Genomic DNA, 15603 nt, shown 5'->3' on the forward strand with positions numbered 1-15603 from the left:
TAGAGGAAAATACATCCTAATTTGGACTGGTTGAAATGCATTTATTTCAGGGACATGCTACTGCTGTAATGGTGACCACCTGGAAATGGGAACAGAGGATACAAACGTAAAGAAGGCAACTGGAAAATGAAAAAATGGTAGAACGGAGACCTAATAAATCAAAGCTACAGCAAACAATACATAAAGAAATGAAAATGCCCTTGGGTTTTAGCCAGAGACAGATGCAAACTGCAAACATTCAGATCTAGACTTTCTTCACGTTTGAGAAGAAAGGTTGAATCTAGGTTTCAGACTCAAACCACCTCCATTTTCAACAAACAAAAACAATTCCTAAAATCCTCTCTTTGTATTAGGAATAAAGCCTGTTTGTTAATACTATACTTCAAGGATCTCCAAACGTAATGCCATTCAATATCAAAGTGGGGACAACACACACACTTGAGTTAATTAATTTTGATTTTCAGATGTCCTGGGTTTGAACATTTAACAATAGCAAATTGGCTTCCATGTGGGAGAGCTACACTGGTTATTTCAGACTAGCCAGGAAAAACAATTTCAGTGGTAGTGCAAGTCCCCTTCCCCCACGAAGCAAATCCCATATAGTAATTGAACTGAAAATGGTCCTGAAAGAAAATGGAGAATGTAAGCAGCAAGCGGTAGGAAAACTGGTGAGACGTAGTTCAGTCAGAAACAGCGATGACAGTGGGACAGAGATAAGGGGCAAAAACAATGGAAAATGAGGAGAACACCTGGAACAAAGAAGGGACTGAAGATCTACAGAAGCGAGAGAGAGGTGTCTTGATGAAGACAGAGGGAATATGAGAGAGAGAGGGGAAAAAAAGAGACCTGGAGTCTGCAGCAGATAAGAGTCCATAAGAGGATACGGAGCAAAAAACCTCGTAAATGAGAAAGAGGCAGAGACAGAGAGAATAAAAGAGTTTCCTGTATCGAGAAAGAGACGGGAGGAGCCCCACAGGAAGAAAGCCATGACTCAAAACATCCAAACCTAGGAGCTGTCAGCCTTACAATATTTTTTGTATTTATTTTTTCCCACTACAGAAAATGTTACCTTATCTACTTAGCAAGTGAATCAAGTTTTTAAAGAGTGTTTTAGTTTCCTCTAGAAGGAAACTGCACCATTTTTCCAAGTTGTAAGATGTATCAGAAACCCTAATTGTTTTGAAAAGTTCTAAAGCTTTTGCAAGACCCCAAAGTTTTGCTATCTATTAGTTTAAAGGCAAATATCACATTGAAAACTCGACACAGTTTAGGAGTAATTGTTTCCAGGATGCCACCATCCAATTTCAAATCTTGGCTCCCCGTAACCCACCTCCCGCCAAAAAGGAAAAGAAAAATGTTCCCATTCTTCTTTTGACTAAGTTTATAGATATCGATTAATACTAAAACCATACTTCATTGGTGATATCTTCTACTGTTACCAAATACCCATACTCTTAACACACTTTTATATCCAACAGAACAAGAAAACTCATGTATATGCTGGGTATCCGTTTAATATTTCATACCTGGATTACTCTTTCACTTAAACTGCTTTAAAAGAATATGAACATGAAAGCAAAAATTTAGAAAATGATATAACAAAGTAGAGGGTTTCAGAAACTCAAGTTTTTAAAAAAGCCATTCAACTCTATAAAAGATTACAAAAGAAACCTGTGGTTTTTACCAACTGTGGGAGTAGTGGCTGCACTCAAGGAATTGGTGGATGATATGGAAGAAGTACTTTCAGCACGGGCTAAAGGTGCTACCGGAGGAGGACTGGATGAGTGAATAGGAGGGCTAAAAGGCCTGGACTGTAGAAAAACACAAAATAACGCAAGATTAAAAATATACATATTGTAACATTTACACCAAATATAAACAGATGCCTCTGAACACAGGACATAAGGCTTTATATACACCAGTAATCTTAATATCTTCTTCTGGGATCCTTGTGTCACGCACAGTAAATAATGTGGATCTTAATGGGTGTCACACCTTTAATACAAATGAGGCTTTAAAGAAGATAGGGTCTCGGAAAATCGGTGTAAAATTCTGTCTTGCAAGTCTAAGTCTGTTTTATCCTCTCGGGCCATAAAATATTTTTACAATTTTCAAAAACTTGACAGTGCTATAAAATTTTAAAACAAACAGGAGCGAGAGGAGAGAATTCTAGACACGGAAGGCCCAGCGTTTGCTTCAGACCCTGCAACACCATGTAACTACAAGATGGCAATTTAAGACTAGAAAACGCAGGATGGATGGTATGTTATGGGTAAATATCACACAAAATAAATATTTAATGAGTTGCCACTTGTGGCTGGATTCACACACATTAAACCTTGTGATAACCCACTTGAAGCAGTAAGTGTGCATTAGGTCCTAGAGGAGCCAACCCACTGTGATGAAAAGATATACATATAAATCCAAAGAAAGAAAGAAAATTATTTTTTCAGGGCATGATTCTGGAATCCTTCTGCAGGCAAAACTCTCACTGGCTAGTAGAGTTCTAAACAGTACTAAGAGTTCTACGTGCATAGTGCTTTCAGGAATGGGCCTTAATTCCACAATGCATTAATATACAGAAGGTTCGTAGCGATATTTTACAGTATTACTAATCATACCATTTTAATGATACATTTTGTTCTTATTTATACAGCATTTAAAAATGGGGACACAGGATAATTATTGTGGTGTGATATACCACCAAGACTAGAACACATCTTTCCCCTCCGCACCAGCCAAGCAGGATTTCCCAGTGTTCCTATGACAAGACACTTAAGCAAACTACTGTAGAACGATACTAAGTCCCTGCAAACTAGAATACTTGCTAATTCTGTTGGCACAAGAGCCACAACCTGTTATAATCACATCATTATTCCTGAGGATTTTCAGATGAAAGGAAGTTTTAGGACATGTAAAATGTGTGCACGACTGTGCCATCTTCCATTATTTAAATCTACACTTTGCTGCAGGATACTCTTGGTTTTTAACCTGTGGGACTCAATAATTAACTGGAAAAAATATTAACTCAAAAATAATTCACTTTAGCTGCACTGGTGTCCCTTTTGTTTCGGCTTTCTGCAACCAGTCTAGTGAACAAATTTAGTGGCAGGAATGTTTCAACAACTAGCATATTTTAAGGCAATGTTAGAAAATAGGTGAGGAAAGTGAATCTTGAATTGATAAACATGAGAATTTGCACCAAAAATCCTGATTCTAAGAGTTGGGGTTTATCCAAATCAGGGAACGGGCAGTCGACTGCGTCCAATCAAAACTAGCGAACAGCTCATACTGCACATACTGAATACTCACAGTGAACTGTTAGCAAGCCATCAGCAGATCAAGAATCATTCACAGAAATTCTCCCGTGTGTAATTTCCAATGATGAATAAATTATAGAAAACTGAACTGGTCAGGGACCATTTGCAGACTCATTTATTTGCTATGAATTACTTGCTCAGTTCTATTAACTTGTTTTATCAGACTGGAAACAAACAAACAGGAAATTCCTGATTCATTCTGAGATCCCTTTCTCATTAGGGGTTATGAAGAGGGCGAACATACCACATCGCCAACTCCAGGCTTCCCTGGAGGCAGTTTTGGCCGAGATGGGGGCCGAGGCGGAGGAGGCGGTGGGGTGGTGCTGCTGCAGGCAGCCAGTGGAGTCGCTGGACGAGCCGGAGATGAAGAACCTGCAATAAACACAGGCTATAAATACAAGATTAAACTCAAACTGCTCTCTCAACACCGAACTCCGCACAGCGCACTGCGTGCTATCAAGCAAACAAACACTGATCCAGCTTCCAACTCACATTCACAGCTACCGCATTGCAAGTCAATCTATAATCGTGGCAGTGTGGAAGAGTAAGTTACAGCTGATAAGCAAGAAGGCCATAGTAAAACCCAAAACTCAATGATCTGCTGTGGAATTACAGTATGAAAGTTCTGGTTTGAGCTGACTTCATACCAAGCTCTAAATTTGCACGTATACATGGTAATGCAGACTTTGTTGGTGTGATTTTCTGAACACAAAATCAGAGGCTAAAATTGGCTCCATGGTGAAAAATTTTATTTTTATATTTAAAGTATCAGAAGTTTTAAATCTTCTCTCTTGAACACCAGTATCATGTCTGTAAATTACATGCTGACAGTTTGGTAGCAAGTGGTTACTTTGTACTTCTGTTTATTGCAGCGAATTACTATGAGAGGCAACTACTGATAGCTTTACAATATTTTTTCAGTTTAACTTTCACAATCTCTTCCCTTAGCCCCTGATTTCTCTTCTGGTTATTTGTATGCAAGTCTCTCTTCTCTACCTCTGAATGTTTTAAATTCATAATGTTGATACAATCACATGTTTTTTGGATGAGGGAAAAATAACTTTCAGTAATTGACATTTATTAATATATTTCCTGTAGTAAGGAAACTATTTTTATATGTACTGTGCAGTAGGCCTGCTTTTCTCAAGCATTATCATTGGTACAAGACATTTGTTATTTCAGACATCTTCATGGATTTACATGAAAGACTGTAAATGCAAGACAGGAGAGAGAGACATTTTCTTAGAATTCACTGAACATTTAAAACAATAGCACTGTCCAAACCACTGAGAGGGTGAGTGAGTGGGAGGGGAAACAGCTTTAAAAAAATGTTTTCAGCCAGCATTATTTGCTAGTACGGTGGCCAGAACATAACTGACTGGGAAGAATTTATCCTGTTTTATAGCTGGAGAGATTCATTTTTCTCATTGTAAGTGCAGTAGTATGAAGGGGATAGAAATAACTGCAGTAGGCACTGTGGTGAGCAGTAATGGTTTGTAAGATTGGACTCAATACTTGATGCTGAATACATGATATATTCAAGTTTTACTTTGGATTTGTTCCTTTATGATCTTTGTTACAAAATTACAATGAGGTTCTATCCAATCCTGGTTATGCAGCTGATACAGAGGCTGAGGTTAACAAAGACGACATTTAAGATAACGGACTCTGAATGAATACCTGAATGGCTTCAAAACAAAACAAAACAAAGAGTCCTTGGCAGAAGTGGTTTACAATGATGGGGACAAACTTTGCACAATTCTTTTAATTTTAATTTCATTGCCTATTATTGTAAGATGGCATCCAATCATTAAACAAGAGTGAGGACCAGAATGGGGAAAGGGCAGAACGTTATAAGGTCTCTGGGGAGCCTTAAAGAATCCATTTTAAAAAATTATTTAAAAAATATAGTTACCATAAAAGACAAATTTTAAGTAGCTAACTGCGAAGCTCAAATGTTTCATTCTGTCATTGATCCCTGTCACCTTGCTGTGAAGATCAACTTGCTGCAACTTAATGAAAAGGAATGGGACTGGGTACTTAACAGAACACTGGACATACTATTTTGAGGTAACAAAGAAAATTTAACATACCGGGATAAGTTCAGCAATAACTGATATTCTACAAAAGTACATTTTATAGTGTATTGTGCAAAAAATATCTTTAAAACTCCTTCAACCCCTAAACAAGATTTACCAATACCTCTAAATAGAAAAGACCTAAGAGTAAGGATATATACATTGGTTCTTTCAGGACTGTTGTTAACAAGTTGTACAGAATACTTGAAAGCACATTCTGTTTGGCATTGTACTGTCTAATTTTCTAACTATATACTAGGATGGGGTACTTGGTTTTTCATTTTTCCATTTAAAACAGAATCATTTGCCGTAAGAATCTAACACTGGCTTGGTTTAAAAACATGGACATTTGAAAATGAAATGAAAAATTTGCCCCATGTTACACAAAATCTTGGGTCAAAGGTTAGGTTCTGCTTTTTTAAAATCTTGGACACCACTTTCAGTACTTTGGAAAATTAAGCCACTTGTATTTAGGAGCCTAAAATTGGATTTAGGAGACTAATTTGAGGCACCTGTGTTTGAAAATTTTCCACTTCAGCCCATTAAAAAAACCCAAAAAACTTATTGCCCTACAAGAAGGGAATTATTTAATGGAAATTATCTAACAGGACTGCAGAAATTCTAACGGAACAGGATTATAACTTGTATTTATCCATATTAATGTTTTAAGTAGTTAGAGAAGCAACAACTGTTGATGTTCTAGATGTAAGAATTTTAAAATGGACGATATTTGTTCTTGAAACATTCAGGATCCCTTGAATTCCACTGCACTTCTATACCACTTTCTGAACCAAGTATATGCAGCAGAATTCCACTAATCAACTTGTAACTGAATGTAATCCCACATTTGCAAAATCCAATTATAGCTGAAGAACTACAGAATTCTTTACCTTAAAAAAAATGTTCTGCCATCAAACCATTTTATAGCTCTGGAACATATCCAACTAACATCACTCTACTTAAAAGTAAAGCAGAAGGAGAAACTAAAAAATAGATATGCATAACAGACATGGATAAGCATGTATGTGTGTTTCCTTAATGAGCTACTGAAAGGGTTAAAAATTAGAGACTAGCCAACTAATTTGCAACAAAAAGAACCAACCCAATCATGCGCCTCAAATAAGGATCAGAAGCCAAATCCCTGTCCCCAACCTCCCCCCCATCCTGATTTTTTTTTTTTTAAGGTTTAGATGGCTGAGGCCAGGACCTCTCCATCTTTTCCTCTTATGACCCCCCAACAGGCTTCCATTTTTGTGTTTGAGCAGAACCAGCAGTCCCTGCTGCTGTATTCAAATACTACAGCTTCCAGGACTTCCCAGGAATAGAAAGACAACACATTCGGGACAGCTCTGATCTGAGAACATCCCAAAGCAAGTGGAACCTGAATGCCCAGCTAACTGGGAGCCTAGCAGACCAGGTAACTGAAAAGAATATCACCAAAGGATTTGGAATGAAGTGGCAGAAAGGCCTGTTCTGAGTCTGGAGAGATATTTATTATAGCACAGGTCAGGAGAACACAAGGATGTGGCTGAAATGAGTAGGGAAGGGACTTATACAAACCCAAACTGTCAAACTTGCCCTCCACCTATGGTAATCTTCCCAACTGCTGGCCCTTTAAAAGTCACGCAAGGCATTCTGCATCCCACATTCTTGTAGGGTGGCTTCCCACAGCAGCATTATCAAGGAGGTCAGACATATGCTGACTGATCACATGCTACAAGATCAGTGGTCAGTTAAACACACACACAAAAGCCAACACACAGCTATCAGGGAAAAGAGGATGGATCTTCAAAAACACAGCAAAATGAAGGAAGACCTCGTTTAATGACCATATATACAGCATGTTCAGAATTCCACCTTACCCCATAGTAGTATGGTCATCACTGGGTACTGTTAAATGACAATGGTTTTAAGTTTCTCTCACTTCTATCTGCATAGTATGTTCCATGCTGTGCCCTCCCCCCAATGTGTGGAACATCCTCTTTATCCCAGTCCCCCAAGCCACCCCCTCTCCTCAGGGAAATCCATCCTAAAAATCCAATTCTTCTCCAGTGTTTATAAGGGGTTTATAATTATTACAGGAGGTAGCCCCACCTAGGAATTTTCTAATGTGCTCCATCTTCTGTGTGCCTGCTTTTAGAGTGCAAACACTTCAGAGCAGGGAGCATCTGTATTTTTGTGCATTGTACAGAACTCAGGAAACAGCTGGTGCTAAACAAAAATATCATCAGTATCTAGGGTCCCTCTCTTACAAAGTGCGGAGCACCCTCAACTCCAACAGACATCAAGTGTGATCAGTACCTTACAGTACAGAGCACTTTACAAACCCAGCACAGAAAAATCACTTTACCCACCACTGAAATGCTCACCTCTAAGGCAGAAGTCAGGATTAGTTTAAACAAAAAAACCCCACCCTTCCCCACCTGGGGGATTTCACTGAGAGCTACATTCTGCCACATGAAGATGAGAATGCGAAAAGGATGAAAAATCTAACTTGGGAGCATTCTCCAGTTTTTCATTTCCTCAGACACTACAATGCTGAGCACCACAGAAATGCTTATACATAAAATGAAAACCATGGCCTAGTTAAAGTAATCAGAAAATATCTGTTTTAATTGGGAAATGCACGAATGCAAACAAAGAATTTTAAAATAACACGTTCAACACTAGCATCAGTGCTCACTTTAAAACATGGGATTCTTTTTCTCCAAATACCAGTAACTTCTATCTTGCTTAGGGCTTGTCTACATGGGGAAGTTGATCAGCAGAACTACACTGGTATAATTATACCTCTATAGTTATACTGCTTTAACTTCCCAGGTGGATATTCTTATTCCAAGAAAAGAGTGCCTTTTGCTGGCTTAGCTTATAGTGCTATGTCCATGTGGAGACAGGTACTGGTATAATTACAGCAGTATAATTATACCAGTATAGTTCTGCCAGTAAATTTCCCCATGTAGACAAGCCTTTAGTCATTAAAAATAAAGTGATCAAGTTGTACCACTCTTCAGAATGACATGAAAGACACTGGGAAAACCAACCTCCAACGAGGTCATTTGACCTAAAGGACATATACCAATTTAGAATTAAACTGGTGAAGTCAATCAACCAGCAAACTTCAAACAAATCCATGTTTTACTCTACAGTGTTTACTTTAAAAAGCCATTTATCAAAGCCTAGTTCAGCCTCGCACAATCTAGGATTCTCAAGGACATTCTCAGAATGGTGAAGTAGAGATATACTGAATTTGTTGCATTACAACTTATATCTGCAGTGCTTCTGTTTATTTGGCTTTGTTAGCCTTTAAGGTGACTTGGTTGCACATGTGCGGTCATGTGAACTGACAGTGAATTCAAAGAATTTCCTGCTTTACTTAAAAGTGACAGTTTTGTTTTCTGAAAAGTCGGCGAAGATTTGTCTGTTTTTCCACTATTTTTGTTCATTTTGCAGTTCCTGGAGGATATTATGGCAGGCTGGCAACTGTGCCAAATTCTGGGGCTGCCAGCAGCTTGGGGCCCTGCAAATACACATGTATCACAGGTGGATATCTGGGAGAGAAGTTCAAACTGTTGAGCACGTGTACTTATTTAAGGCAATAACCATGATCTTTGGTGAAAAGCTGTCGAGATTTACACCTTGGAGTCTGATTTGCGGAGTCACAACTCCCCCTCTAATGTCAGACACTCAACAATGACAGGGTAAAAGGAAACATGATATCTAGGGTACAAGCTCGACTTGGACCACAAGAGCATTAGATGAAAAGAATACGCCACTGGGGGCACAGTACAATCAAACAAAAGGGAATGACTGATGCTTAAAAGCCAACTAAGAGCAGCTAAAAGGTTGTGTTCACACTGCAGCAAAAAGGCATTCATGGGCACACTGAAGCACACTCAAGCTATAAGACATACCACTGGTGCTTCCTGTGCCACTGATGGGGCTGGGTCCAGGTGATGACACCACTGTTCTGTAGGTAGGTGGTGGAGGGGGAGGTGGTGTAGCTCTCTGTCCCAACCCAAAATCTTTAGGAGATGCTGTTGATTCTAAGTTATCATCTTTAACGTGGGTTTGCTCAGAAATTTTCTTCTGAACCTCTTCTAAATTGAGAGGTGATGGAACATTGCGGGAGGTTTCAACAGCTGGAGATTCAGCTGGGATTTCTGATGCCACAGGTGGGGACACCACTTTTTCCCTTGAAGTCAACTCTGCTGTTATGTTTTCCGGGGACTGATCGGAAAAATTGACCCACTTATCTTCTGCGTTAACAGCAACAGACTTGGGGGATAATACTGGGCCAAAAATGCTGTCCAAGTCATTGATTGATGGTAGTTTGTCACTTTTGACCTCTGTTGCTGTCTGGTCACTTCCTGTGGTCAAAGTAGTTTATTTTAAACTTTAATATTGATGGTATAGCTGAAGTTGCACTATACTCTACATTTATATGGGGCTTGCAAAGTCAGCTACATTCCAGCAGAGATACTTAAAAAGCATGTTTTCTTACCAGCTTTTGGGGACATAGTTCATGTGCATGAAAATATCTACATAATACGGTTATGCACAATGTACAAAAACATATATGGATTAAAATATATACATTATATGAAAAAAGCATGCACTATATACCATATATATACACCTTTCTTGTATATTACTTTACATTATATCTGCATCCTACTGAAATATATAATTGGCTAGTGATGTTCATTATGTATGGTCTAAATAACTTAAGATTGTGAGTTATTACTAAATATTAAAAATACACACACAGCACAGGAACCGGAGATTTACCTGAGATAATCTGCATATTTATACATGCACATATACTATTTTGGAACACTTATAAAATATACTGGCAATGTACATGCAGTATATTGTAGCATATAGCGTGTACGTGTTTCAGCTGTAACCTACTGTGGATACAAGGTTTTTTAAAGGCTTTACTCATGAACTGAATCATCACGCACCATTTGTTGTTAATTTTTGAGCAAATGTAGCCTTGTAACCAATATGGAAATAGAATTCATCAACCCAGCTGTATTGCAGCCAGTGGAAACAAACCTCACATATTCCTCTAGTACTCATATTTTTGTCTGTCCTTACTGTGGAATACTGATGATCAGACTGGACACTTACACAGTATAGCATCTTTTATGGAAGATCTCAAAGTTAAGCAAGCCTAACCACATCACAGGGAGGTTGTGTAATACCTATTTAATGAAGAGGTACACCGATTAACACAGTGATCTGTCCAAAGTCACACAGTCAGTGGCAAAAGATGGTCGAACCAAAGAGTCTCCAGCTATACCCACTACACCACTACTATTATGACTACATATCCTCCTGTGTACATCTATTGCATATTCTTAGATTTTAGAAAACCATCTTCCGGCTCTGTTGTCATAGAGAACTCATGCTGTATTTTAGGGTGTAAAATGTTCAATTTTAAAAAGAGACCTTTCTGTTTTACCACAGTTGATATACATACTGAAATATGCTGCAAGCCAAAAGCCAGCCTATATATTGTCACACATGGCTGCGTATTTCATTTGCTCTTGTTGATGAATGCTATTTTATGCAGGTAGACAACTGCCATCAGACTGCATATATATAAAATGGAAAAATGAAGGTACGCGAGTATGAATAAAGATATTGATGAATAGAGCACTAAGTTCATTGCATAGAGATTCTATATGACTAAATGGCTCAATAATATACCACATTTGCATTGTATGTTCATGTTGCATAATGTAACTATTGTTTTTCATACAATGCATCTGTATCAAAGAACGATTGCATTTCTTTATTTAAACATACAGTTCTGATGTTAGTTGATAAATTTGTGCCTGCTAGCAACATATGCTATAAGTACCTCATTTGCTCCTGTTGCATTCCACATAGCCTAGCTTTCTTCCAGCATAGATCTTTACAAGTATTAGAGTTAACATAGCTCTCTGGCATACCTCTGCATGAACAGCACTGAGATTTTCTAATTCTAAATTAAATCCCAACTTCGCACCCAAGCCTCCCCTTGAAAAGCAACAGGAGTTTGGGGTGCAAGAATGACCGGATCAGACCCTGAATTGCTCTTAGAAAAAGAAACATTAGTTTTACACCCATATTTCATAAGAATTGAACCTTAAAAAACATTCAAAATGAAAGTTAAAAGCCAATTTAAAGAGCTACTATAACAGTTTCAGGTATAACTTTGGAACTAGTGTCACATTTCTTTACTAAAATGGCTCAGTACCAAAAAGTGGGAGAGGAAATAAACCAATAGATAGTAAAGATGACAAAATCATTGCAAAAAATCACGGGCTCTGTATGGAGGACTTAGGTGGTATAATTTTGAACACAATAGATGTCAAAACATCGAAAATAAAAAGGAGACATAAAATGCATGTGAGTTAAACATATACAAGTACGTTCAAATACGTGGTCGTTATGCAGATTTCCTCAGAATGGACCTGATTCTGTAAGCATTTACACGTGCATAAATTGCACTGAAGTCGGTGGGGGGCTTCTGGAGTCAGTGGTTACAGGACCATGCTCAGTTATGCACGGTATATATCTTATGCAGTATTATTTCATGAGCTAATAAACGTAATGCCTCATTCTTACCTATTCCAACTGTTAAGGGAGAACCAGTCCTAGGTGGTGTAGCTGGAATGTTTTTTGGTGGAAGTGGTGGAGGTGCTGAAAAACAGGTCAGAGGAAAGAATATAAATTCAAGAGATGCATTAAGCTCATAAAACATGGTGTGTTTGATTCTTTGTAGGTTCCTCCTGTTCAGGGTGTCTTCTTTTTAATGCCATTGAAGGTGCAGAGTTGATAAAGATTAATTGCACACGTGTCCCAAGATTCAGTACAGAGATAATGACTATGACTTTTTATCAGGGTAGATTATTTTAAAATCCTTGCATAATTAAATGATGATTATAGGACAATTAGTGTGCATCACCACTATCTGTATCAAGGTGAACTTCAATAAAGGCAAGTGCAAAGTACTACACTTAGGAAGAAAAAATCAAATGCACAACTACAAAATGGGGAATAACTGGCTAGGCAGTAGTTCTGCTGAAAGGGATCTGGGAGTTACAGTGGATTACAAATGGATTATGATACAACAGTGTGATGCAGTTACTAAAAGGATATCATAATTCTGGGGTGTATTAACAGGAGTGTCATATATAAGACAAGAGGCAATTGTCCTGCTCTACTCAGCACCGATGAGACGTCAGCTGGAGTACAATGTCCAGTTCTGGGCACCACACTTTAAGAAAGATGTGGAAAAAAATCAGAGCGCTCAGAGGAGAGCAACAAAAATGATAAAAGGTTTAGAAAATATGACCTATGAGGACAGGTTAAAAAAAAACAACAACAGGGCATGTTTAGTCTTGAGAAAAGACAACTGAGGATGGCCCTGATAACAATCTTTGAATACATGAAGAGCTGTTACAAAGAAGACGACGATCAATTGTTCTCCATGTCCACTGAAAGTAGGACAAGAAGTAATGGGCTTAATCTGAAGCAAGGGAGATTTAGGTTAGATATTAGGAAGAATCTTTCAAACTATTGAGGACAGGTAAATACTGGAATAGGTTTCCAGGGGAGCTTGAGGTATCCCCATCACTGGAGGTTTTCAAGAACAGGTTAGACAAACATTTGTCAGGGATATCTAGGTATATTTGGTCCTCCCTCAGTGTAGCAGGCTGGAGTAGATGACCTCAAGGGCTCTTCCAGTCCTACATTTCTATGATTTCCTCTGGAGATATAACTGTGAATCCAATTTAGGATAGCGGGATCTTTTTTTGAGATAAGCTGGCGCTATAGTATTTATCATATGCTGTATTTGTTCCTAGATCTCTCTCTTCCTTCAGATAAACAGAGTCAAATTTAGCCTTGCCAATTCAGATAATCCTCTGCATGTAATGTCTCTCCCCAGGGATGAAGTGCATTGTCTCCTTTGTTCTGAAAGCCATCCATCCAATACATTATTAAACGAATGTCTCCTTTTTCCATTCTAGTATGTTGCAGTTAAAGTCAGTCCAGTAAAAATAAACTAACTTGCCACATGATTACAGTGTTAGAGAATCTCATAGTATACCATAGCCCAGATAAATTTTTCAGACTGATAATCCACACTTAACTTACTTCCAGTTGGAAAAGGTCTTGGTAGCTTTGGAGAGTCTAAACTGGAATTCACTGGCTGGACAGAGCCCCATATCTCTGTCTGATCTAAAGGAGCTAAGAACACAAACATAAATCACATACACCAAAGCAATACAAAATATTTAATTTCAATTATAGAATCCACTAATTAATTATCAGTACCAGTTTCTACCAGACAGAAGATACAAACATTCCATCAGTACTTGGATTGGCACATGTTTTTCCCTGACTCATTGTCTGGCCGGAGCTGATGTTCCTTTTAAAAGGGTTTCAAAAGCCTGGTCTATCTGCCCAACATAGAAAATCACATTCACAGAGAAAATGCCAGGATGTTACATATTCAACAGAGAGGTTTCAGAGTAGCAACCACGTTAGTCTGTATTCGCAAAAAGAAAAGGAGTACTTGTGGCACCTTAGAGACTAACAAATTTATTTGAGCATAAGCTTTCGTGAGATACAGCTCACCAATGAAGTAAGCTGTAGCTCACGAAAGCTTATGCTCAAATAAATTTGTTAGTCTCTAAGGTGCCACAAGTACTCCTTTTCTTTATTCAACAGAGAGATACTCCAGAAAATTATATCCCCCCGTGGTTCTGTTTATATTGGATTGAAGGACCTACACCAGGAGCATATGATATCCCCTGTGACTATGGTTTGGTTTGTATCAGAAGTGTAAGTTACTTACAAAACTGATCATTGATTAAATTTTATTTTGTGAGAGGGTAATTATTTTGCATGCTCTGGAACTGCTAGTTAAATGTTTATCATCAGTTTATAATCTGCAGACTGTGCCAGTTTCTATATATTGCACAGGAAGGAGTTAGCCAGGGTGCAATGTCTCAATGGCCGGGAGAGTGATCAAGTAGACTTGTTGCACATTAGACCTTATTATAGAACTTATTTTTTAAAAAGGCTTATTTCAAACTAACGTTCCCATTTTTTAAAAATGGCCAGGCTAGTAAACAAACAAGCAAGCAACCCACCCCCTGTCGATTTTTATACCTTCCAACTTTTGTTCCTCAAATGCTGACTCCAGTGGTGGGCCAAACAGTGGGGCAAGGGCTGAAGGATCATCTGGGGCTTTTTTGCTGCAGGATAATACAAATATTAGCATAAGAAATGGAAGGAACAAACTGTAAATGGGCTTAAAAGATAAAGAGGTTCTGCGGTGTTAGCCTCTCAGTGCTACCTGTGGTATTAAAGTTTTATAGCGTGTATGCATACCACACTCTCTACTGGAGATACTGCCAGCATTGATCAAGTGTCCGACTAAACAGCCTGCTAGTGGCTGACCCACAGGGAAGAAGAAAACCCTTAGGTTTACCGAGAACTTGTCTGTACTGCCCTGTCGGACTACAGGGGTGTGAGGTGCAGCATACACCAAAGTGCTGTAACTGACCCAGGTGGATGCTGCTGGCACAAACTAAAAAGTACCTGGTTCGCGTTAAAGTTGTCCAGTTTGAAGAGGACTATGCTAATGCAAACTAGGTACCTTTTAGTTCATGCCTGCAGTGTCCACACAGGGCAGTTACAGAGCATTGCAGCATTTCGATGTGTGCTGCGATTCACACCCCTCCCCCCCATAGTTGCACTGCAGACACAGCCAATGTGAAGATTCTTCTTTAGTTCAGGTGACAAGGATCTTTGCTAGTGCCATGGACCCATTAGATTGCTTAGATACTAAACAAGGAGCTAGGCACTAATATAGACAGATAACATAGATAACTCCTGTTAATACAAACAAGTATTACTCTGGATATGAATTACTTGCACATCAGTGGCAGAACATAACCCTGAGGGGGATGTTTAACATTAAATGTTTGGCTTGGCTATCTTTTTTCTGTTTCATTCCATAGCTTTATTCCAAAGATGAGAAGAGACCTGATTGTTTTATAATATCATGGCATCATCCCAACATGAATAAAGAAAACTAATATAAATGGCCTCAACAGGTCTTTATTTCTGCATTCGCTGTTGGTATGCTTCTCTGTCTATTAAGATTTTGATATAGTGCCTATCACTGTGGCATCTGATAG

General features: G+C 38.5%; 1 protein-coding gene across 4 annotated transcripts in view; it reads right to left on the bottom strand.

The window, feature by feature from the left end:
• SGIP1 (SH3GL interacting endocytic adaptor 1) overlaps positions 1-15603 on the bottom strand; it is a 182017-nt gene that overhangs the window by 49163 nt on the left and 117251 nt on the right. For all 4 annotated transcript variants that reach the window (XM_043520892.1, XM_037907616.2, XM_007063421.3 and 1 more), the window contains 6 exons: positions 14570-14655; positions 13550-13642; positions 12017-12091; positions 9310-9765; positions 3565-3692; positions 1685-1811 (listed from right to left, as the gene is read on the bottom strand). In XM_043520892.1, the coding sequence (XP_043376827.1) occupies positions 1685-1811; positions 3565-3692; positions 9310-9765; positions 12017-12091; positions 13550-13642; positions 14570-14655 (965 nt within the window). The remainder of the gene's footprint in view (positions 1-1684; positions 1812-3564; positions 3693-9309; positions 9766-12016; positions 12092-13549; positions 13643-14569; positions 14656-15603) is intronic.

This window comes from Chelonia mydas, chromosome 8 (genome assembly GCF_015237465.2).
Source record: "Chelonia mydas isolate rCheMyd1 chromosome 8, rCheMyd1.pri.v2, whole genome shotgun sequence".
NCBI classification, from domain to species: domain Eukaryota; kingdom Metazoa; phylum Chordata; order Testudines; family Cheloniidae; genus Chelonia; species Chelonia mydas.